The following is a 26,330-nucleotide window of genomic DNA, read 5'->3' on the forward strand; positions in this document are numbered from 1 at the left end:
TTTGGGAAGAGAGGCAACAGTGTTCATTTCATCTGCTTCTTCTAGTTGAAACAGACTGGTCTGGACCAGCTATCTGGTCTGACGCTCTTTACTGTAAATCATAAGATCACCACCTGCTTTAACACTCTGCAGACCTAACCTCAGGGTATTAAGAACTCGTCTTGGAGCTCGGCACCTATACGAGGTAGGGCCTCATTAATCTATGGGGTTGACGGACGCAGAGATGTTGTATTTGTAAGATTAAATAAAGCAGTTGTTCGTTGTGGTCAGAGTTGGAAGCGGGGGAAAGGAATCTATCAAAGAAAGCAATTCACACTCGCTTCCTGCCAGTAAGGTTTCCCGTTTTCTCTCTCAGAGCTCCTCCACTTGCAGGGTAAGTGGATTTGTCAACCTGATTTCCAACAGCAAGTAAAAGGTGGGTAGAGAATTAAGCACTGAAATGTGCTTTTCTTGCCTCTTGGTTTTGTTTTATTTTTGCAGTAGTCAGTGTTTTGGGGCGCCTTCTTCAAGCCCACTCTGTAGGATGTGAAATGGAAAAATACAGTTGCTGTGGGCAAAGAGCAGGTGGAGAGTGGTTCCTGGGGCAAGTCCCGATGGGCAAAAAGGATTTGTGGAAGACTCTTCTCTTCTAACATGTGCAAGCTCGAGAGTGATCACAGCCTTTCACATTTATTAGAGGGAAAATATCCAGTTTTTTAAAAAAGTACTTCAAAATATAAAAGCTAATGACCCATAGCCTAGAATATGTTTGTCATCTGTTTAACAAACACTTCTCAGTAGTGAGAAAACTGTTTTGCATGCTGCCAAAATTAGGCTGCAGACCTTCTAAGAATCGTTTGGCTTTGTACAGAAAAAGAAAAAAAAAAGTCCCATCCTTTTTGCTGAATTTGTAGGTTCGACTGAACTCCTTGGACCTGCCCCCTGCCCACTTAGTTATCTGCTACCTCTCCACTCTACTTTCTCCCTGATGATTTCATTCATAGCTCTTTCTATTTATTTATTTGTTCTTTCTCTTTTTAAAGATTTCATTTATTTATTTATTTATTTATTTAATTTGGACAGAGAGAGTGGGAGGAGGGGCAGAGGTAGGGAGAGAGGGAGAATTTCAAGCAGACTCTGTACTCCCCCCCAATGCGGGGCTCAAGTTCATGACCCTGAGATCATGACCTGAGCTGAAACCCAGAGTCAGATGCTTAACTGACTGAGCCACCCAGGCGACCCTGTTTGGTTTTTTTCTTATTTATTGTTGCTTTCTTCATTGGAACGAAAGCTTTCATGAGGTACATCATTCTATCCCTAAAATCATTCCTGGCACAAAGAAAGTCCTCAGATGTTTGTTGAACGAATACATGAGCACATTCAAGCCTCTTCTTTATTGTTCAACACCTGCCAGCAGATTAACTCTCAGGCTGGATTTGTAGTTTAGTAACCAGATGGTCCCCTAAGTAGCTTCAAATTGTGATAATTGTAGGAAGGAAGCAAAGTGGTCCGTGATGGAGATCTTTCACTTCACTCACAACCTTGCCGCAAAAAGGAATCAGATGCACGTGTTGAAGTGAAGGACCACTCCCAGGCCGCACTGTCGGGAACAAGGGAGGAGTGGGGGCCGGAGGAGTTAGAGAGAGAAGGCCCCATTCCAAGGGTCCGCCACAACTCACATGCTGTCCAGGATGAAACTTCTCACTTTCAAGAAACATCTGAAACCTGGAACTGTATTAGAATTTCATAATTTTAAGATATTGTCAACTTTGTTCATTTTAAAACAGTATCCATCAATTAAAATATTAAAACACTGAAGTTCAAATAAAATCCATCTGTGGTTTGCTGCATCCTGCAAGAGGCCATTTTCCAACTGGGGTCTACATGCCTAGCTCAGCATTTCCAAGAACAGTCCCTCAGAAGCTATGCCCAACCGGTTAGGCGGCTAGTAGTTTTATGGGTAATTAAGTCTGAGAAATGCTCTGTTAAACAAAGCGAAGTAAATCTGTTCGCTGTAGGACTTCTCAGGCCCTAAGGAGGCTGAATCCATTGTGAATCTTCAGTAGAGAAGATAAGGCAAGTTTTATTTTCTGAAACATTTTGATGGTGAGCCCTGTTTCAAGGTGGATCTCGTTGGACTGATGTTCCACAGAATTAGTTAATGTCCCAAAGTATTAGCTTCAGACATTTCTTAAAAATATAAGATGTTTCAAAAGGTTTCAAATATTTCCTCTTATGGAACTTAACAGGCACAGGGGCTAAGCATGTGGGCACTGGTGATGAATTCCAGCTCTCTTGCTTTCTAGCCGTAGGACCTCATGAAAGTTACCTTCAACTGTCTGTGAGTTAGCAAATGCTCAGTAAATTAGGGCTGTTATTAGAGCCTTGCAGGGAGGGACTCAGATTGGATAGCACCAAAGGGAAAGTAAACTCAAAATTTATTTTGCATATTCATTGCAAAACACCATTCACTTGATATTCAACCATGACAATTAACACCATACCATGCTAAAGACCGAATTAAAAATACCAAGGGGCACCTGGGTGGCTCAGTTAAGCATCTGACTCTTGGTTTCAGCTCAGGTCATGATCCTGGGGTCTTGAGATGGAGCCCTCCGTCGGGCTCTTCACTTGGCACGGAGTCTGCTTGTCCCTTTCTCTCTGCTCCACCCCCATCCCCCGCCATGCATGCTCTCTCTTTATATACATCTTTCTAAATAAATTAATAAAACCTTTAAAAAATACCAAATAAATGATACAGGTATATGATTCGGCATACTTTACTTCACTGAAGGCATCTGTATCATGCATACATTATGAAGTCACTTTCTTTTTACAGTTGTGTTAAGCAGGGCTGATAGTGAGATAGCGAGAATACATTCCAAGGTCCTTTGCAAGGTCGTAGCATGATGTGTACCATCTTTATTCTCGTCAAGTTCATCTATCGAACATCACTGTATGCCAGGCAGTGTACCAGGCACTGGGAATACTTAGTTGCTTAAGACACAGCCACTTCCCTCAAGATCACTGTCTCTGTATGTGAGAAGGTGATTATGGTAGAAGAAAACTTTTTGAACTTCATGTTGTGACCATTAGTAAATTAGAAAGTAATTCAGTGGGTCAAAACCAGCATTAAAAACATCAAACATGGGATGCGTGGGTGGCTCAGTGGGTTGGGCCTCTGCCTTCAGCTTGGGTCATGATGTTGGGGTCCTGGGATCGAGCCCCACATCGGGGTCTCTGCTTGGCAGGGAGCCTGCTTCCTCCTCTCTCTCTCTCTGCCTGCCTCGTTGCCTACTTGTGATCTCTCTCCCTCTGTTAAATAAATAAATAAAATCTTTAAAAAAATCAAACATGATAGAACAGAAAAGAATACAAAATACCAATGTATGTTCCATGCTATGAAAACAGCAGTATTCTGTGAATTCTTTGTTGCATTCATGGGCATGTCTACCAGATCAAGATGTAAAATCTATTTCTTACTGTGGGCCATAGTCAAATTAGACAGTTGTGCTGTGAGTAAGTTCAAGTAAATTACCATAGGAGTAGGGGATACTGGAACAGCCTCTGCAGTTTCATGTACTCGGTGATTTCCTGATACAAACTTGGATAAAAAATATATCCGGTTTCCATCCATAACATACCATCTTTGCTAGCAGAGTCTGCTTTCTACCAAAGAAACTTGACAAGCCCTCCTTGGACCTTGACACAGATATGCAACTGAATTTATAACGGGAACTCTTAGGAAACTCCTCTTCCCTTTGAAAGGACACTATGACCATGGAGGTACCCTACTTGGAACTCTGCGGGCCACGTGGAAACCACAGGTGGCAGAACCTGTGAACCGCGCCAACAATTCATGGCAGGCCCTGGAGACTGACTTGTCCTGGAGTACGAAGATGTTGAACCAACGTAAACCCCCTAGCTCTAGAATTCTCACCATGCTCAAGAAATAATGCTTTCTCCTCATTAACTATGCCACTAGTGATTGGGTGGGTTTGTTTTTGTTTCTTTTTACTTGCAGCCAAAGGCACCCTAAATGATAAACTACCCAAACTCCATCATGCAGGAAGATAATTTTATCTAGTTTGGCATTCTTTATTTCTCACTTTCTGAGAACTTAGAAAATCTACTGTTTTATTTAGCATCATTATTATTGACTGCCTGTATCATCCTCTGACCTTACAATCCCACCTCAAGCAGGCAGTATCTTCCTTTTCTGGATGAAAACACAAGGTTTTGAAATGACTGAGTGTCCTGGGTTTTGGCAACTGATGAATCTTGATTATGGTTTTGCCATTAACTTAGCTGTGTGGTCTGGGGCAAGTAACTTAACTTCTCTGAGCTCTAGCTCCCTCATCTGTTAAATGGCAATAAAGGGGGGCCTGGGTGGCTCAGTGGGTTGGGCCTCTGCCTTCGGCTCAGGTCATGATCTCAGGGTCCTGGAATCGAGCCCCACATCACGCTCTCTGCTCAGCGGGGAGCCTGCTTCCCCCTCTCCCTCTGCCTGCCTCTCTGCCTACTTGTGATCTCTTTTTCTCTGCCAAATAAATAAATAAAATCTTTAATAAATAAATAAATGGCAATAAAGACACCTGCCTTCTTGTGTTGTTAGAAGAATTCAAAGCAGATAAAATATGCAAAGTGCTTACTACAGAGCCTATGAATAATGAATTATTAAAAAGTGACACAATTATCATTATTTGAAGAATCTGGACTTGGCCCTGGATCCCTTGTACTCTTAACACTTGGACATCATCTCTCTGCTGCTGAAAACAGTTCATACCAAACATTTCTTAGTACTGAATCCATATAATTTACAAAAATTACAGTATCATAGCTAAAAACCTTGCTTACTTCATAATTTGCATAATTTAGAACAGTTTTCCTCCCTACTGACAAAGTCTTTTGGGTGGACAGTTCTCTTGACCTGTTGGAATGGCATGGCCTCGAGGCCATAAGGTAGACAAAACAAAATAAAAACACAGCTTATAATTCACTTGGCGCTCTAACATGGGAATTAGGTGATTTTTAAATTTTTTGAATTTTAACTTGTTACTTCCAATGTTGTACATCCTAACATTTAAAAACAATTAAATAACAATTTCCTCAAACAAATAATTCACTCTCACCTAGTCACAACCCTACTGCACAAATTTCAACAATTTGGTAGAAATATAATGTTGAGCATGGAAAGTATGGGCTTGGGGGATGGGCAATTCTCTTTAGCTATGTCGGCTGGTGTCAGTGACTTGGTTTCCCTAAAGCTTGAATTTATTCCTCTGTAAAATGGTAAAGATTACAGGAATTCCTACTTAAGTTTTGATGTTTCGATAAGATGCGTCCTTCAAAGTGATTTTGTTACTGAATCTGACTTAACGGAGAGTATAAATAACAAATATTGGAGGATTCATGTCACCAGAAACCACCCAGCAGTTGGGACATCTGGTCAGCCTCATGGAGAACTTGGCACTGGAAGGTGAAGTGAATTTTTGTTAAAGAGAGAGACAGGTGGAGAAAATGTGGGGAAGCAGGTGGCAACGCGCAGGTCACATGGGGAGAATTCTGACTGGGTACTTGTAAGGGAACAGTGGAAAATACAGTTGGAACACAGAGAAAAGCTGGTGGAGACCCTTGAATGTCAGACTAAGGAACCATGGCTTGAGGCAAGGGCACTGAACTTCTTTCTAAAGTAATTTTATAACTCCTGCCTCTTTTCTTTCTTTCCTTTAATCCAAATCAGGACTTTCTGACTTTGGTGGTATATCTTTCAAATTAGACCCAACTGTGCTATCTCAGTGAGCTCTGACTGAGGACTACAGAAGACCAGAGTAAAAAGACAAAAATATTGATTAATGTGGGAGGGGGGTGGAGGACCATGATACTAATAATAGCTAAATACTCTTTTTCTCAAAATGCTACATCTTGGTGCTAAGTTCCCTACATGGCTTATCTCTTTTAACTGTGGCAAGTGTGAATAATGGGAAAATGTGCTCAGCACTATTGATATCCCCATTTTACAGAAGAAGAAACTGAGGTTCAGAAAGGTTTAGTCACTTGTCTGAGGTCACACAGCCAGTAGGCAGCAGAGGCCGAGTTGAAACCTTCAGCTACTTGACTGCAATGCTTATGTTTTAATTCCCTACTTTTCAGAAATCCTGGTTCTTGAATTCCATTTCTACCACTAATAGCAGTGGCCGGGTGGGATTGCCATTTAGTGAGATGAGGAAGCCTGTGGAGGACACAGGTAGGCACGCTGTTGCTTGCTGTGAGGTGTGGGAGAGGAGCCCAGTGTTGCCCATGTTGGGCAGACCTTCCAATGGACATGTCGAGACTCAAGGACCCATGTCAAGAGGCGGCTGGATACTTAAGGCTCGACTTTCAGGGTGGGTGTAGGCTACAGACATGAATTTGGGACTTGTCAGTCGATAGCTGTATATTGAACCCTTGGGACGGGGGGCGTCTCTATGGAAGGAAGTGTCGTCAGAGAAGATGTCTAAGAATGAAAGTCTGGGGAACTCCGAGGTTTAGAGGATAAGATCCAGTAAAGGGGATTAAGGAACGGCGGGCAGTGTTGGGGGGAGGGCCCAGGGGAGGAGCAGTACCTGATGTGACTGGCAAGGCCAGTGCGACAGGACTGACACGCAAGGGGTTTGGCGGCCACGATGAGGGTTTGGGGAGGTGTGATGTCATGGCCACTTTGACATAAACAGTTTTTGTGGAGGATAAAAGCCTGAATGAAGAGAGTTCCAGAGAGGAAAGGACACAAGGAAGCAAACCCATGGAGTCTCTTTCTTAATATCTATAGCCAGAATGAATTTGAGGACTGGTGTCACTTCCCACCCCATCCTCTAACAAATCTCGTCTCTTACTATTAAAATGATATGATCTTTGAAGGACTAGACTGTGATTTATCTTTTACATGCTTTGCCAAGGTTGGTATTTAAATAACAGTTGGAGAATTTGGTTAAACTTTTAAAGAAAGGCATATTTCTTGTTTAAGTCTCCTGAATCTGTGGTAACAGGTCAACCACCCCCCCCCCCCCCCCAACCACCACCTTTCAAAGACCCTTTTGGAATTATTGGTTGGCAACAGACATACAGTGTTTGGTTTCTTGGTTAATGGATAAAGATCAAATTCTCATTATAGGACCTTTTTTTTTTTTTTTTTGCAATGAATCTCCTAAATGCATATCTTATAACTCTGGTCCAATTGTTGAGGGGCTAGAAACATTTAAAAAAAATCCCCTCGTCCCTGCCAACACGTTGGTTTGTGTGAATCACAGCTCAGTGAAACCTTTCAGGCATATAATTTATCTTTTCTTTGGCCTATGTAGTAAATGCTTCATTTGTTCATGAATTCTGGCCTTGTTTTAATTATGCTATGCTCTGAATGTAGTTTTATGAGGCACAAAAATAAGATTGTCATTCTGAAAACACAGAAGATTTGTGTGCTTCTCCCAGAATGAAATGGTGGCATCTTTCTCCCAATTCACAGCTCTGCAGGTTTGTGGTTGGAATTCCAATCCAGGAAGAAGCATGCAGTGAGTCTGGGGGGAAAGGTCTGTGTGGGTGGGAGGGAGGGGCAGCTGACACGGCTGAGCGCGGCGCATAGTCTACACTGAGAATCCGCAATCAGTACACTGATGGCCATTTATGCATAATGCGGGACTCCCACCAAGAAAGCCACGGATGGAGAAGTTTTGTTCGTGTTACTTTCTGAGAGCTCATTCCCTCATTATGCTCCCGGAAGAATTGATTCCTCCCCCTCCCCCCGCCCAATACAGACCATGCAGCCGGTGGTCGGATGAGACATCTCAATAATCAGAAGGCTGTTTTCAAAGCCTTTGCAGACAGATGGATTTGAGTATCCGCACGTTCACAGACTGAAGGAGACATAAATGACTACCTCCTGGTTTTCCGTGTTTTATATGCGTATAGTGCAGTGTGGGCCCTCAATACTCAGATTCCAGTGATATGCTGCTAAAAACATGGGCATCTGTAGTGTAACAAAACCAAATGCAAACCTCACTGGTGAATCTGAGGGAGTCAACTCACTTTTTTCAAAAGGAGGTAAGTTTAAATTCGTGTGTCTTCTGGGAGGTCCCTGTGACTTTCAAATATTATCCACGGGCTAGACTCTACCAGACACTTGCCATGCTCCCAGCATAAGTCCCCATCTTCTGAATCAAATCTCATTTTGGAACTCATTCCACTCAAATTCAGGTGCTGGTCCTAAGAGCCTTTCATAAAAAAAGCTGAGTGGATAGATTCCAACTCTAGAGTTTCCTGCACTTTTCTTAGGCTAGGAATGGACTGGTTGCTTTGGACTTTTATAGTTAAAAACGTTCAAGGGTCAGTAATCAGATCCTAAACTGGGTTTTTTAATTAAGGTGGGAGGATTTGGAGGAATCACTAGACACCTGCCCCAAGACGGGCAAAGCTCAGTCCTTCATCTGCTTCCCATAAATAATTCCATCTTTTCCTGACTCGGGCAATGGGTTGGCTTTGGATGCCCAAGTGAAGGGAACATGTCTTTATTCAAAGTCGTAACTTTCAAATGGCCTTAGGAACCAGGACCAATAATAGAACTCAAGAGTTTCTGCACAGAGTCAAGCAGTAAATCGTTTCTCACATATTCATGAATATTGATGGCTAGTTTCTAGCTCCAAGACAAGTAACTTTCCAGCTCCAGGTCTATACGTTTGCTGGAAGGTTCCCTGAGCCTGTGAGGCCAATTATCTTTGTATCTGCAGCACTCAGCCTCCCCACGGAGAGCACTTGGCGCCTCACACAAGAATCTCAGGGGTTTTGTATCTCTTCTCTGGAAGGACCACAAAGTTCCCGAGGACAAGGGCTCTGTCACGGCCGGCCCCCTAGCCTGGTCTCACCTGTAGCTGGCAGGGTCACACTCAGTAAGATGTGATGCCCAGATGCGTTTGAAGACCTACTTTGAGTTATGCAGAAAGCTCTTCAGTTCGCCCTGAGCTGGAGCATTCAGGAAGCGGCCATTTGAAGGATAGTTTTTTAAACTTTTGAAAGAGAGTCTGAAAACCAGTTCTTGGCATAGAAATTCACAGAAGCAGCAAGAATGCTGATAGTAAGAACCTGAACACACGCCTGACTGTCTTTCCCCAGTTCTAACTGTCCAGAATATTGAACTGTTTCCTAACATTTAAAATATAATTCTCAGGGCGCCTGGGTGGCTCAGTGGGTTAAGCCTCTGCCTTTGGCTCAGGTCATGATCTCAGGGTCCTGGGATCGAGCCCCACATCGGGCTCTCTGCTCAGCAGGGAGCCTGCATCCCCCCCCTCTCTCTGCCTGCCTCTCTGCCCACTTGTGATCTCTGTCTGTCAAATAAACAAATAAATCTTTAAAAAAAATAAAATGAAATATAATTCTCAACACCCTCCTGGGTACATTAAAACCGCAGACTAACTTGAGAGTCGCTTTCCTTAAGGAGAATGATATATGTAGTGTTTAGTACAGAGCCCAGTATACTGTAAGTGCTCAATAAAAGACACCCAGTGCTATTAACAACAGGACAGTGCAATTAGTTGTTATTTAGACAAATAAATTAGCAGCCATGATACAGAACCCTGTAATGAAAAACTGAGCCCAACTAATTTTTTCCTGCTTCTAACCTTACTACTGACTGCATTCCCAAATTTTGGAAAAATACTGTTATTTAAAAGCCCAATGACTAAAAAAACCAAGTATCTTAAAATACATTATAACAACTTTTATTTCCTTTTTCATTCAAGGAGTTCCTTTCTCAGCCCACATACAAACAAACTCTCTCAAGATAAAAAGCCAACGCTCTTTTTTAAGATCAAAAGAACCTGCCTTTCTTTGTGCAGGTGGCAAAGAAGGAGCTGATTCCGGACACCTCCTTAAAAAAAAATCTAGTTTTTACAAAGATATGACTCCAGCTTGCTGGAAAATAATTAGTACATAAAAGAGCCTGCCCAGAGCTGTAAAAGCTCTTTATTTAAACCCACACTTTGGTGCAAAAGATAGTTAAAGATCAATCCAGGCTATTAAAAAGAAGAAATGAAATGTATTCCAACAAAAGCCTATAAACACACGGAATGGGGAACAACCTACTGAGACCAGGCAGGGTAGTGAAGTCTTTCAGGGACCATTTTTATTCTGCTAATGCCTTTCCCTGCAGACTCCATTGATCATAAACGTAATCTGTCTTCCTCTACCTTTGATAAATGGAAGGACGAATTCATCTGTATGTAACTCGCCTCCTCTCTTCCTTTACATAAAACAGATGTCACAGCTGTTACTGCTCTGCAAACAGATGTTTCCACCCACAGAAACATGGGGGACACTCCACCACAATGTGCTATTTGTTCTAGAGGGGTCGATGGCTTGAGACCTTGTCGGGGCCGCTTGGTGACTGTAGAGCGATGTAGGTGCCTTTGTCTCGGCCCCTCGGAGCCCCCCTCCCAGAGCTGGTGTTCACAAAGGGGATCGCCCCTGTCCAGCACTTACCCTCTCCGCAGGGACATCATCAGATGGCCTGGACAATCCGGAAACCTCCTGGGCTTGGTCTTGACGCTCTGCACCCTTGGCTTCCTGGCGGCTGTCGGCTGGTGCCTTTTCCCGTCCCTTGTCCAGTTTGAAGAGTTTGTCCAAGAAGCTGGAGTCCCTAGGCTTGGAGGGGGCCGCTCCTCCCGACTCAGGTGGGGCAGGCGCCGGTCCCCCAGCGGCAGAGAAGCCTCCGTCCCCGGCTGGGCTCTGGCCTGGGGTTTTATGTGGGTCGTGCCCCAGTGCAGCTGCCACCGGAAGTGCCACGCTCTCACTTGGTTCTTTGTTTCCTGGAGCGTTACTGGAGCTGACATCAAGCTTCACTGATCCAGTGGATGAATCCGTGGCTTGGTCTCCAGTACGTCCTGGTACAGGCCGCGAGAGTGTCAAGAAAAAACGAGATTTAGCAGCTGGTGCCTCGAGTTTGGCCTCTTTCCCAAGATTCTTTCCGTGGGCATCTGCAACAGCGCGGATCTCCATTGTCTTGGGGGAAGAAGTGGCCGCATTATTCTCCTTGACACTTATTCCCAGGTCGACTGGAAACACAAACATAAACAGCGGTTATTCAACCCGGCGAGGAAATCCAAGGATGGATAATGGACTCCAGACGTTTGATACACAGAGGCCATGATGAAGCGGGGGCTCTGTGGCTGTCCGCTCACTCGGCGAAGCAGAACTTGGTTACCTACAACTCTGACCCTGCTCTTCTTGTGAGAGAGGCATTGTGGGGGGCGGGGGGCTGTTAGCGAGGAGGAGAGCCGGTTGGTCGAAGGCACACCCCAGGCACCGGACGAGTGACACTCGTGTTACTTCTCCGGTGGCAGGTTCGGAGGAATCTCACGAGAAGTAAATCGTCATGATTGCACTGCAGAGGCAGCGTGAACTCTGGAGCTAGAACAAGGCTTCTCCGCCTCGGGACTATGGACGTTTGGGGCAGGATCACTCTTTGCTATGCCTCAGCCCCTAGATTAGCCACGTCCCTGGCCTAATCCCAGTAGATGCCAGTGCCCCCCCCCCCCCATGTCCTCACATTGTGACAATCCAAAATGCCTTCAGACACTGCCCTATGTCCCCTGGGGTGGCAGGGGAGGGGGGAAAATCACTCACATGTGAGAACCACTGAGCTAAATTGTCTCTTTGAATCTGAGTTACTTAACCATCTTGTGCCTCAATTTTCTGGCAAAGTGAGGCAAATGGTAGAACTTACCTCCTAATTTTGTGATGCAGATTCCATGAGTTAAGGTTAGCTGTTATCATGACCCGCAAGTGACAAAAGTGGCTGGCACAGGGCCTGGTCCCCCTCTGCACAGCTGCTGGGTGAGCTGCTAAGTCGCAGAGTCTGGTTATGGACAGATACTTGACCCCAGCCTTTGCGCTCTGTCTTACCATCTGGCCTATGTTAGCCTAGATTTGGGGGGTGGTGGGGGTAGATCCCATGTTGAAGGCTGGAAGGGCAAGCAAGCGTCCACACAGGACGACAAATTAGACCTCAGTGGGGCATGGAGTCAGAAGCATAGGGTAGGGTGCAGACCTGCGTGAGGACGTGGGCGCCTCCTCCTCCTCTGGGGAGGGGCCGGCTTCCAGCCTCCAGCTGTTTCTGCTTTGACCTCTGCCTGGGTCTCATTGAACTGCTTTCCTTTCCCAGGTGCCTTTTATAAAGCAGGGTGATATTCAGGAAAAAAGGAGAGACCACGAATTTTGGAATGAAAGTTAAAGATCAAGATTCTCTGCTGATAAACTATATGACCTTGGTCAAGTCACCAAAAATCTTTGAACCTCCTTGTACAGAAGATGGGGATGATACTAGCTCCCTTGCAGCACTGCTGTGACGTTTCAGGGAGAGGACGTATGCGAAGACTCCGGCACGCTGCCTTTTCTGTAGTAGATGTTTGAGAATTGACAGATACCGCTTTTATTTTTGATTTTTTAAAATATTTTATTTATTTGTGTGTGAGAGAGAGGGAGCAGAGAGAGCGAGCCCAAGAGGTGGGGAGGGGCAGAGGGAGAGGGAGTAGTAGATTCCCTGCTGAGCAGAGAGCCAGACATGGGATTCGATCTGGGATCATTGCTTCACCGACTGAGTTGCCCCATAGCCAGTCACTTTTAAAATATGTTTACAGGAAGACAGAGAAACGGACAGAAGGAGAAAGGGGGAGAATCTTTCAGTCTGCTCATATAGCTCATCAATACGTGTGAAACACACATACACACAAGGGCACACACTTTTATTAGCAGTTGTTTTTGCCAAACTGGTAACTCTCAGTGTCTAAAAAGGAGACAGGAAAGGGAGAGCCAGACCCCTGTCCGGTGGTCATCACTTAGGAGCACAGAAGGGACAGTCCACAGGCCAGTGACAAGCACTAGGGGTTCTTTTCAATCTCAGATCCCAAGGGGAGTCACACCGTTGGAGCATCGGGTATGCCCACCAGCTCTTCCTCCCCCTTCCCCCATGCTCCAGAATTCATGATCGTGGTAAACCTTGTACTCAGGGAGAAGGCGGGAAGGACAGCGGGAATACGGGACTTAGACGGATGTGTCAGGTGCCAAGTAAGCCAGTAGGCAGCTGAAGCATCACAGTGAATATAAATGAATCGTGGGGACAGTCCATGCCAGGAGAAGAGGAAACAGTTGACAAAAAGGCAGAGACTGAGATTCAAAACAAGGAAGGGCTTTTCAAAATGCCGAGAGCATCCGCCAATCTCTTTCTCTTTTGCCTCCCTTCCTTACTCTCCAGCCAGGAACCGAAAGAGCTAGTGGTAAGAGCGTTACACCCAGAGACAAAGTCTTTGGGGGGAAAATAAAATCTTCCCAAGGACAGACTTTTTAAAATCAAGGTTAAAATTGGCACCGATCATTATATTAGCTTCAGGTGTACAATGTAGTAATCATTCGATGGTGTACACTATGAAGTGACTGCCATGGGAGGTCTGGTTACCATATGTCGCCCCTTCACCCAGCTGAACCCCCTCCCAGCCCTCTTGACTCCTCTGATGACCACCACTCTGCTCTCTGTACCTCTAAGTCTTGTTTTATTTGTTTTGCTTTTTACAGTCCACATACAGTGAAATCACATGGCATTGGTCTCTCTCTTGACTTATTTCATGTAACACAATATCTTCAAGGTCCATCCACATTTTTGCAAATGGCAAGATTTTCTTCTTTTTTATGGCCAAGTAGTATTCCAATATATCTCTATCTATCTATCCACACACATACATACACACACATATATATAGTCTTCCCCTTTCCCCTTCAGATTTTCACCAACACTTTTTATTTCCTGTTGGGTTTTTTTTTTTTTTTTTCCGGTAGTCATTCTGACAGATGTGAGGTGATATCCTAGGGTGGTTTGCATTTGAATTTCCCTAATAATTAGTGATGCTGAACAACTTTTCATGTGCCTGTTGGCCATCTGTGTCTTCCTTGGAAAATGTCTATATATTTAGATTCTCTGTCCATTTTTAAATCAGATTTTTGTTGTTGTTGTTGCTATCGAGTTGGGTTCTTCATTACTTTTGGATATTAATCCCTTATTGAATAAATGATTTATAAATACTTTCTTCTATTCAGTGGGTTGCTTTTTCATTGTGCTAATGGTTTCCTTTGCTGTGCAGAAGCTTTTTAGTTTGGTGTAGTCTCTAGATGAACTTTTTTTTTTTTAAGATTTTATTTCTTTATTTGACAGAGATCACAAGTAGGCAAAGAGGCAGGCAAAGAGAGAAGGGGAAGCAGGCTCCCCGCTGAGCAGAGAGCCTGATTCGGGACTCGATTCCCAGGCCCTGGGATCATGACCTGAGCTGAAGGCAGAGGCCTCAACCTACTGAGCCACCCAGGCACCCCAGACTTTTTTTTTTAAGGGCCCAATATATTACTTGAATAAAGGATAAATTCTTTTCATCCAGGTATCTAGACTAGCCCTCAAATGCATTTAGAAATTACAACAGATGCAAACTTTACCTTTTGATGTTAGAGAATGGAGAAAGTATTTCTAATAACTTGTAAGAACTAGGACTTTCTAGATGGGACATTCCATAATAATGAAGGCCTATCCTCCAAACTTGGGTGAGTGCATACTCAGGTCCAACACCCAGAGATTCTATTTCCTTTGCTAAAATGCTTACCTCCTACGCGGGCACATGATCTAAGCTAGACTAATTCTGTGGCTTTTGCTGAACCCATTAGAACAGAGCTACACTCTTTATGTTTGGGTTAGCCAATCAGTGGGAGTGCATCTGTAAGTGGTGGACTTGGCCATCACATTCACAGTGCCTGCCCGAGAACAAACTCAGATGAAAGCAGAGCCAAAAGACTGAGGGACAAATAGCCAGTGACAGAATTTAAATGCCTGGATCCAGCTATGCCTGAAGCTGAAATTTACTATTATATGGCCAACAGATTTGTTTTTTTCATTTTTGCCAGTTTAAATTAAGTACATACTCAGTGATTTGGAGAGAATTTTATGGAATTGGCCAGTATCCATTTCACTTGTCAAGTAATAGCAAACAATCCTCTTCCTGGGAAGCTGTCTCCAGGCTCTTCAAGTCTGTCTAGGAGGCAGTTAGTATGGGAGGAGGGAGGGTAAAGAGAATGAAACAGGAGGAAATAAGTTAGTAGAAGCTAGATAGAAAAGCCACCAATGCTTTGCCTTCACAATAAAAGTGAAGGGAAAATATCCACTTCAGGAAACAGATTACAACTTTTGAGACCTTACCTTCAACAAACATTAGAAATGAGATATGTCCTAAAACATCGATTTAAATGGACACGCGTGCATGTATGCATGCACATGCACACGCATACTCACACACATCCAATCTGTGAATGAATAGAAAGAAAACCCATTGGAGTTACAAGTTTTATAATCTTGCAAAGATGAATATTGTTTACACGCCTTCCTCACATTATTACAGAAAGAATTTAATAAAAGTTCCTTCCGGATGATGGGAACCAAGCTTTCAGTTACTATGAACAATCTTGAGAGAAGTTCATCTTGAATCTGGTTGCAATAAAAAGCTTTCTCATAAAGCAGACACACAGATGACATACCAAAGAGATTTTACTTTCCATGAAAAGAAAATGTGTAAGAGTTTAAGGGAGATAAAAAGGAATCAAGTGAGAATGCAAACGACAGCACCCAAATATGTGAAAGCGTTGAAAATTTTGATCTTCTTAGTGCAGAAAATATATTTTGTATTATGTGTGTGGCTTTTTAAGAGAAAGTCGTCATAGGCAGACATGTGATTGAGAACTTATCTCCAGTGGCATTCTGGTGTCATTGTTAGAACCTCGGTTTGACTCTCGAATATGAAATACAGATGGTCCTTGACTTACAGTGCTGGGACTTGTGTTTTTCGGCCTTACAAAGTGCAAAAGTGATAATCATTCAGCAGAAATTGTATGAGGAATTCCGAATTTGGATCTTTTCCTGGGCCAGCAATATGCGGGTGACCCCCTCTAGTGATGCTGGGTCTTGGCAGCTCCCAGCAGGGTCGACAACAGGTATACTGACACCCGTCTGTATCCTCACAGCCATTCTGTCTCTCCCTTTCAGTGCAACATTCAGTATATTTCATGAACCTGCAATTGTCAACACTAGGCTTTGTGTTACATGATGTTGCCCAACCACAGGCTAGTGGAAGTGCTCTAGGCACATTTAAGGTAGGCTAGGCTTCGTAGGTTATAGTAAATATATTTGTATTTTTGTATATTTTATATATTTATATATTAAATATAGGTATATGTATATATGTATAGTAAATATATTTTCTTTCTTTTTTTAAAAGATTTTATTTGAGAGAGAGAGAGAGAAAGCATGAGTGGGGAGGGAGGTGGGGGCAGAGGGAGAGGGAGAGGGAGAAGCAGACTTCCTGCTGAGCAGGGATCCTGACATGGGACTCAATCCCAGGACCCTGGGACCATGACCTGAGCTGAAGGCAGACAATGAACCTACTGAACCACCCAGATGCTCATAAATCCACTTCCAACATACAATGGATTTATCAGGAAGTAGCCCCATCCCAAGTAGAGGAAGATCTGCCTGGGACCTGGCTGAATTATTTGATATCTCTATGCCTCAATTTTCTTATAAAATGAGCAAGAAAATAACAATGCTTTCTTCAAAGGATCATTATGAGGATCAAATGAAATGTTTCCTAGAAGGTGCTTACTGCTTGTGGGTATGTGGTGAGTTCTTGAGAAAAATTAGTGGGTTTTTTTGTTTTTGTTCTATCAGTATATTATTACTATAATTACTATTTTATATCTCCAAACATAAATCACAAGGAAAAAAAATATTCTGATGGTTTAATCTACACATTTGAGTGTTCCGGAAAGACTTTTAAAAATAGTAATGATGTGAATTAATTTATCTTCAAAAATCTAAGAAATCTGGGCCAGAAAAGATTCAGGAATGTTTCCTACTCTCTAAGTTTCAGGTATTCTCAGTTAGAGCAAGCTGCCTCCTCAGAGTTCTACTACATATTTTAAACACACACACACACACACACACAAGTCTCTATTACAATATTTAGAAATTATGAGGAAGGATTATCTTTTGGTTGTTGTTTTTTTTCTCCCCATGTGGCAAAGTTCAAATTTTCACTTAGTACAACTGTTCATTCACTGAATGTTTCCCACGTACCAGGCATTATGGTAAATGCTGTCTGTAACAAGAAGCATTTTATTTATATATTACAGCAAATGTATACACTGGGTACTATCACCACTCCCATTTTACAGGTGGGAAAATTGAGGCTTGAGAAGGAAAGTCACCTTTCAGACATCAACCTGCTCTTAAGTGGTAGAGTCAGGATTAGAACCCATGTTTGCCTGATTCGAAAGCTCAAACCCTTGACATTTTGTCATAGAAGCAAGAACAGAAGAGAGGGAGAGAACAAAGCAGACAAAGTTTGGTTAACAGGGTTAGTGGATCTTCAAGAAACTATGCACAAGAGAGAAAAGAAGAAACAAACCATGTTTTCTCACATTTGGGAGACGATGGTGTGTGATTTTGTTTTGTTTTAAATAAAAGTTAGATCATGTCATTCATCTGCATAAAACTATCCAAAGATGGCTTCACTCCAATTAAAATCAAGCCAGAACTCTACCATGCCCAACATGGTAGAGCCTCAGCTCCGCCCAGGTTCCTCCTCTTAATACACCAACCTTATTCCCACCCGAAGCTCTCTGTACTAGCTGTTCTTCTCACCCCTCCCATCTTTCCATGGCTACCTTGTCGTCATTCAAGCCTCAGGTCAGGACTTCCCTGACCACCCTTTCTGAAGTCACCCTCCCACTCACCCCCATTTCTTCTTTGGGTTCAGCAGTGCCTTCCCTGCTCTCTGAAATGGTCTCATTAATTCATTTTGCTTCTCCTCCATTAGAAAGTAAGCCCAAGTAGACCGACACCTGGTCTGTCTTGATGACAGCTGTGTCCCCAGGGCCTCCAGTGGTTCTTGGCATGTAACAGGATTAAGTCAGGGAAAAGGAAGGCAGAAGTCCAGAGTCTGGGGCATAGCCAGTGCCCAGGGACACTGACTATAATAATGGTGAGAGTAGCAACCCTTGTAGTAACTGGTGATGGCAGAGGCGGTGTTCTTTCTTCTAACAATCCATTATCCAAATCCTCCTAGTCCTTAGGGTTACAGAGGGAAGCAGAGGCCACGATCATAATTTCATTTACAAAGGAAGTGTCTGCTTACAAAAGTTATTTCCCACTCAGACATCCCTTCCTGTGCCACACCGGCCTGTGTGTCAATATCCTGACCCATCCGGAGAAAGGACAAGTAGGGCGGAAATGTAATGCACATGATTTGCAAAGGGAATTGCAAACCTGGCAGAAGACGCAGGAGTTTGCTGAGTCATGGAAAGTACTGCTCAGATCACACACGTGGCTCTGGTCGAGTGAGAATCTGGCAGAGTTCAAAGAGTTCACGGAAGAAGACAGGAAGGTAGAAGGGAAACTAGATGATGACCCACTAAGCTCTTCAAAAGAGAATTATATTTGAATATCAAAGGATTATAGTAGGCCCTTGGGAAAACTGATGAAGACCTCAAAAAGTTTTACAAAAAAGACCCTTCTGAGGTCCTGCTGCAGGAGTCAAATGACACATCAAACAACCGTGGCTTTCTGTGTTATGCAAATGCATTTGTTGTTTTCTAGGTCTTGAAACAAGGATTCATGTGGCAGATACTTAGAGCATGGAGGAAGATGTTAGATTTGGAAATTTCACGGATTGATCAGATTTCATGCTTTTCTTCTCAATATGAAATAAGCAGGATGTCTTGACCAAGAAATTCCAGCATAAATAAAAGAAAGGGGGCATCTTAGAGCTGAAGGTTCTTGACTATCAGCTTGATACAACACATCTGCCCATCTAGTGATGGAAATGCTGGGTTTTAATGTTGGGTTCCAACATCATGTGGCCAAAAGGTAATTGTTCACCCTCTCTCAAAAGTCACCAGTGATTTGCTAGTCACTGTGGGGTGAGACTGTATTAGTGGACCTCACCATTCCCACTCTCCTTTCCGCTCACAGATTTCCCATCATTCATGTGCTGCAGAAGTCTGGAACGTACAAAGATAATTCAAGCACTAAGCCACCATTGCTCCAGTGGGAGCCAATAGTGTCACTGAAAGACACATTCAATGTTTGATTTTTTTCTCAACTTGATTATAATACACATTTAACATCTGTTTACTACCCCAAACAATTATCTCTTAATTCTTTTCTTTTTTTGTATGGATCTTCCACCCTCATGGCAAGATAACTCACATATGTGACCCTGCATGGCTTGTCAAGCTTGGTTCACGTTCACACAGATCCATACGAGCATCCGAGATACAGATACACAAGGGTTGTGTTTGTGCTTCTTGGTTTTTACAAAAATTGGATCAGAGTAGATATAGTTTTTTTTTAATTGTTTTTATCTATCATTGTTAAGGATCGAATGTTCATGACCCTACGAAGTTCCTAACTACAAATCCTAACCCCTAAGCTGATGGTATTAGGAGATGGGGCCTTTGGGAGATTAGGACGTGAGGGTGCAACCCTCATGAATGGAATTAGTGCCCTTATAAAAGAGGCTCCAGAGAGCTCCCTTACTCCTTCCACTGCTTGAGGACCCAGTGAAAAGGTGGCCATCTATGAACCAGGAAGACGTTTCTACTACACAACAAATCTGCCTCAGTCTGTGGTATTTTTGTTAAAGCAACCTGAATAAATTGGCAATCACAGTTATTCCTCTCAGTCAATATGTCTGAATCTATCTTATTTTTTTTAAAGTAGTCTCCATGCTCTGCATGGAGCCCAAAGCGGGGCTTGAACTCACGATCCTGAGATCAAGACCTGAGCTGAGATCAGATGCTTAACTAGCTGAGCCACCCAGGTACCCCATCTTATTTTTTTAAATAACTGCATAATATTCCTTAGTATTCATATACCAAAAGATAGTTAAGCCATTGCCTTAATCAATGACCATTCTGGTAGTTTCCAAGTAATTGTTTCCCTTTCTATTACAAACAATGCTGAGATAAACTTCTGTGTTCAAAAATCCTAAACTAGTGCTTTTTTTTTTCTATGAAACAGCACAGATGTGCAGCTGCGACACACAAATCGATGTGCACTTAATTTCTAAAAAGAGACGCTGCCAGATTTCTTTCCCAGAAAGGGCACTAGTGATGCACATTCCTAGCAGCAGTGTGATAGTGTGGCTTTCTCCCACCCCCAAGGGTGGGGGGGGGATGGGAAATAGCAAGAACATTGACCAGAGACACAACATAAAAGACATCTTAAGTGGTAAAAACATACCAGGGGAAGTCACGTCTTATTCTCTCAGTGCCCTCTAGGGACAAGAACACCAAGGATAAGCCTTGGACATGGAGAGTGAGGTAGGTGGAATTCGTGCCCCATAGAACACTGCTGAAGAGTGACAATTATTAGTTTGGGACTCTGGGGACTAGGAGTAGCCAGCCAGAAAGCACTATGAGACAAGAGGCTCAGGGCAGAAGGACCAGGAAAAGCAGCCAAATCAAGAAGACATGATATTCTCCAGAGTCGACACATGAATGCTCAGTGAGGACACGGAAAGATGCTCAACCTCATGGGCCATTAGGAAAAGGCAACCAAAACCAGGACAGGGCACCGCTTCACACCCAGCAGGAGGGCCATGATGAGAAAGACCGACCATCAGCAGTGTTGGCGAGGATGCGGACCTAACTGAACCCTCCTATGTTCGGTGGTGGCGGGAAGGCAACACGGCGGAGATGCTCTGGAAAGCAGTTTAGCAGCTCCTCCTGCTGGATGACCCAGTAATTCCACTCCTGGATACACAGTCCAGCGAATGAAAACGCATGCCCAGGTGAGGACGTGTACACAAATGTTCACAGCAGCACTAGAGCTGCAGGACTGGAAGCAGCCCAAATGTCCGGCAGTCAATGGATGAATGGATACCCAAGACCTGGCCTATCCAGGCGGTGGAGCTGTATTCAGCCGCAGGAAAAAATAAAGCATGGCGACACGCTGTGACACGGATGAACTTGAAAACAAGGCGCTAAGTGAGAGATCCGGGTATAAAATACCACATCGCAGGTTTCTAATTACATGACATATCCAGAAGGGGCAGACGTCTCTCCATAGAGACAGAAAGCGGTTTAGTGGTCGCCAAGGGCTGGGGGTAGGGGCTGCAGGGAATGGACTGAGCCTGCCCCCGAGTCTTGGGTTGGGGTGATGAAAACATTCTGGGGATAGTGGGGACGTGGTTTGTACTACCTCGTGAATATACTCAAAAGAACTGAACTGGAGATTTTAAAAGGATGAATTTTGTGGTGGGTGAGTTAGATGTGACTTTGGAAAAGGAAGACATTGTATAAATAAACATCTAATGGGGGGAATGGGGTGAGGAAAGGAACACCGAAGGAGAGCACGCAGTTAAGAGGAAAGGCACACAGCTGGCTTTTAAGCATGTGGAAGGATGCTCAACATCACGGATGGTTAAATGTGGCCAAAATTAGGAGAGCTACCTTCCCACCTACCAATGTGGTGAAAAGGGAGGTATTGAGTAACCTAACAGGGAGGGAATAGAAGAACAGCCCCCATATATTGTTGGTGGCAGTGTATTTTGGCAATCTCTGGGGAGAGGAATTTAGTGATATATACCAAAATTTAAAAGTTCACCAGCCCCGTGAACTCTAATTTCTAATAATAGAATATCATCCTATAAATATAATTGCTCTGAGTCACAAAGACACAGAACAGACACACGCTATTTGCTGGGCCACTGTACCCCTGAGAAAAGACTAGAAACTTATCGATAGGGGTTCGGTTAAATAAATTATCACATGCCCATCTTGTGAAAGGAGAGGTCTAGAATGGGACTTAAGGCTGACCCAAGGGACAACTGGCCTATTTCCACTTAGCCTGGGCCAGGCTGGGCAGTGACAGTGGGGACTGTGACTAATGAGCCGGTTCCTGTGATGGAGGCTTCACCAGGCCGAGAGGGCCCTGCATCCTGGAGTGAGGGCATGCCCCGGGGGGCGTCTCCGTATTCCACAGTCTGACCCTCTGCTCAGCAAACTTGGACCCCCCAACTTTTTAAGTCACCTGGAGATGATGTATTCCTCAGAGGTCATTTTAAAAAGAGCTCATGAATGAAGCATATAAGTGACTTCAAAAGGGGACACAACCATTGGGGACCTCTTACCACGAGGTCCCTCCCTGGTGACAACATATACCGGAGTGCATTGTCAAGGGGGCCTGGTGGGTCCAGAAACCAAGCAAGCAAACTGTTAGACTTAATTAGCTAAAGGTTTACTTGCTTCACGCTGGGATCACCTAAAGGTGATGATGATTTTTTATTTAACGTTATTTTTGTTGAGAAATGAAAAGTAGGGAGAATAATTTTACTTGCTTCAAGCTGGGATCACCTGAAGGTGATGATGATTTTTTATTTAACGTTATTTTGTTGAGAAATGAAAAGTAGGGAGAATAATTTTACATTACCAGAAGTGGGCAACTATAAGATCTGCTGAAAGGGCCAGCATGGTGTTCGTCCAGCACAATGTTTAGGGTTTTTTGTTTTGTTTTGAATTGGGAAATGTCATCTGAAAATTCTCAAGTGGGGCTTTCATGGAAATAGCTGATTATCCGCTGGGGGGTTTTGGCAGGGTCTCTGGGCTCAGAGCTGAGAACAGGCTCTACATCGCAGCTTTTGCGCCTATGAATGGGGCCGGACTCTGCTTGAGTTTCCAGTCCTCTCGTTCTCAGAAACACATGGCCTCTGAGGTCTTCTCTGCACAGAGCACATCTCACCCACTGATCTGCCGTTTTAATTGTTAAACTCACAGAAATGTTTAGGGCAGCTTACCATTTCCTTGGTCTCCCTGATTTATTATTTTGGGGCAGTGTGGTAAAAGGATATGAAGAGAAGGTCTTTTGAAAAGTCTGCTGTAGGATTAGAACTGTAATGGAAGCCAGTTACGGTGCTTCATGATCTGGTTAAATGCACCCTGGGGAAGAAAAATGAAATAATGTGCAGCTGCCCCATGACCATCCTGTTTCTCTTTTTGCTGTTTGTCATGCTTTCCCTGGGTCCCTCTTGGGCTCTCCTGGCCTCCCTCAGAGAGGGACAAGTTAATATCACTCATGCTCCTGAAACCATGTCGGATGTCTGCACGTGCTGAGCAGAATATGGTGTCCAGGCTTCTTCTCAGTCCAGAGAGGTAAAGAACAAGTTGCATTTTACTCAACAGAAGCTGCTGGAAATCCGACTCTATGCACCCTAGAACAGAATGCTGTGCCCAGGGTGTCAGCCAGGGTAGGGACCAAAAAGTTCTGGAAGAATTTAAAAGAGAAATGCCAATGTTTTATTTTTGAAAAAAAAAAAAAAAAAGTGAATAAAGGATTTTCTGTGTGAGTGCCCTCCCGGTGGTTCCCAACCATGGCTGAACACGAGTCGCTTTCAAAATACTAGTGCCCAGGGAAACCTGAACAAAAGATTTCTGCCTGGGTCTTACCCACTAGAGCTTCTGATTTACTGATTCTAAGTAGGGTCTGGTAATGGGATTAAAAAAAAAAAATCCTCCCAGTGATTCTAATGTGGATTAAAAATTAGGCACCACCCCTATTTCCAGGAACAGACATCATTGTAATGCGCATCTTTTATCGTTTCAGGCACCAAGTGAAGGGATTTGCAAGCATGATCTTATTTTTTTCTTCCTAACACCAAGAGGTGGGGAAGTGGAGTCTCTTGTTTGAGCTCACACAGCTGTGAAAAGGTGAAGGGAGGCGGCAGATCCAAGCAGTTCACCTAGAAGTGCTCACTCCGGCCATCCGTAGTAGAGCACCCCCCCCCCCCCAATCTGGAAGATACTATCTAAAAATGCGAAGGATAGAGGGGCCTGGGTGGCTCAGGTCATGATCTCAGGGTCCTGGGATCGAGCCCCGCATCGAGCTCTCTGCTCAGCAGGGAGCCTGCTTCCTTTCCGCTCTCTCAGCCTGCCTCTCTGCCTACTTGTGATCTCTGTCTGTCAAATAAATAAATAAAATCTTTAAAAATAAATAAATAAAATGCGAAGGATAAAACGGTTGTGCAAGAGGTTCACTGCAATGTTGTTTGGAATGGAGGGAAAGAAAAACAGAAAAATGAATGCCCACCCTCTGCGTCATGGCTGCACGAAGGCTAACGCATCCACACCTTAAGACAGTCTGTGGTTGGGGCGCCTGGGTGGCTCAGTGGGTTAAGCCACTGCCTTCGGCTCGGGTCATGGTCTCAGGGTCCTGGGATCGAGTCCCGCATCGGGCTCTCTGCTCAGCAGGGAGCCTGCTTCCCTCTCTCTCTCTCTGCCTGCCTCTCCATCTACTTTGATTTCTCTGTCAAATGAATACATAAAAAATCTTAAAAAAAAAAAAAAAAGACAGTCTGTGGCTGTCCAATAACAATGAATTACACGCTGTACCCGTTGAGCTGGAGGGAAGTACACGCTTGCGTAGCCCAGGGGTCTGTCCTGGCCTGGGCTGAATGGACATGTGGGGACGAGCTGGGCATTCCTCTCTTTCTTGTCACCGGGCTTCTCGGTGGGACCAGCAGGGCGGGCTCAGAGCACTCGGGCGGACCCCGTGGTTAGCTGAGGCCGAAGCTAGGGCCGCAAGAGACAAAGGCAGAACCTACGGGGCTCCCGAAGGCTTGGCCTTGGAATTCCTGTGTCATCCTTCCCACTCCGCATCAGGGGTTATGGAGGTCGGCCAGGATTCCATGGGAACCCATGGGAAGACCACAATGGGGAAACATGGATTATTTGGGGGGCGGGGGAGGAAGGGGTGTGCCCACCTGGAGACCGTCTACCGTAATAGTGTCATAGGATGACTTTATGCAACAGAAATTCTCCCCTGGAGTTCTCGGTGAGAAAAAAAGCACTAAGGATCAGCCTTCCCAGCGCACACCTGCCGGGGGGCGGAGGGGCAAGGAGCGTGGGGTCACCCGGGGGCGCCAGTTTTCGGAAGTCGCGGCCACGCACGGAGAGGCGGGACCGGGCGACGCTGGGGAAGGAGACAGGCAAGGGTCCGCGCGGAGGCGGCGTGGCGCAGGGTTTCAGGGCCACAGCTGAGCCCAGAGCTTGTGGGGTGAGAGGACACACGGCAAGGCTATGGGACCGGAGGGAAAAGGAATGTCTGGGAGTGAGCTCGACCCCCTTACCGCTTTTGAAAGACCCGAGCTGTGATTCTTCGAGACCGACGCTGGGCAGGCGCCGCGGACGGTCCCCCCAGCGGCCACTCCACCCCAGCGCGCCGTTCTCCGCTCGCTGAGGGGAGATGGGGGCGGTCCTGGCATCCCCTGCGCCTTGGTGTGGCCACGTGACCTCGTCCTGGCCAATGAGATGAAGAGGATGCCTGCTGGCGCGCAGGGCCTTCTGGGAAAGAGCTCCCATTCTGTCCCAATCCAAGGGGGGAAGGGCGGAAAGTGGTGGCGCATGTTGGCCTTCCTCTTCCTGCTTCTCGGTCGCTTCCCATGGGGACGTGGGGACGTTGGGCCCACATTCTCACCTCTCGGGTAGCTCTGATTTTTGGTACTGGGGCTCCCATTGCACTTCGCCCAAGGGTCACTATTGGCATATGCTTCTGTTCTCTTTATGTCAGCGCATGGGCAGGGACAGGTGGCTCAAGTACGAATTTTCAGCCCCATAAAATGATTCCACGGATTTTATTTGTTTTTAAAGCAAAATTAGGCAATTCTTCTTTTTGGAAACAATTGACTAGGAACAGAAAGGGAAGCCTATATATATATATATATATATGCACACATACACATATATATGTGTGTGTATGTATATATATATATATTTTTTAAGATTTTATTTATTTATTTCACAAAGAGAGAGAGATCACAAGTAGGCAGACAGAAAATCAGGGGAGGGGGGAAGCAGGCTCCCTGCCCAGCAGAGAGCCCTCCGGGAGGCTCCACCTCAGGACCCTGGGACCATGACCTGAGCGGAAAGCAGAGGCTTAACCCACTGAGCCACCCAGGTGCCCCTGAGCTGTTTATATTTTAGAAACTTTGTATCCAGGTGAAGCAGAGACAGTCTCCTGTTTCTGGAAAATGCTGTGTTCTGGTCAATATAGCCTGCGTTAGTCTCTGCCATCCAACGGCATTGAGAACTGAACGGTGGTTTTGTTTTTGTTTTGGTTTTTTTAGAGTGAGAACTAATGTCATAGATTTGATAGAAAGGAGTCACAGAAGGAGAAAATCAGGCATTTTTATTTCTCCAAAGATCAGTGAGGTTCTAGGCATAAATACACAGGTGGGAAAGTCTCAGATGGT

The 26,330-nt window shown here is 44.6% G+C and overlaps 1 protein-coding gene across 10 annotated transcripts in view; it reads right to left on the reverse strand.

Moving 5' to 3' along the window:
• The window catches only part of BCAS1 (brain enriched myelin associated protein 1), a 93,408-nt gene that overhangs the window by 50,183 nt on the left and 16,895 nt on the right, over positions 1-26,330 (reverse strand). For all 10 annotated transcript variants that reach the window (XM_059407262.1, XM_059407261.1, XM_059407259.1 and 7 more), the window contains exon 4: positions 10,483-11,054. In XM_059407262.1, the coding sequence (XP_059263245.1) occupies positions 10,483-11,054 (572 nt within the window). The remainder of the gene's footprint in view (positions 1-10,482; positions 11,055-26,330) is intronic.

This window comes from Mustela nigripes, chromosome 7 (assembly GCF_022355385.1).
Source record: "Mustela nigripes isolate SB6536 chromosome 7, MUSNIG.SB6536, whole genome shotgun sequence".
NCBI lineage: Eukaryota > Metazoa > Chordata > Mammalia > Carnivora > Mustelidae > Mustela > Mustela nigripes.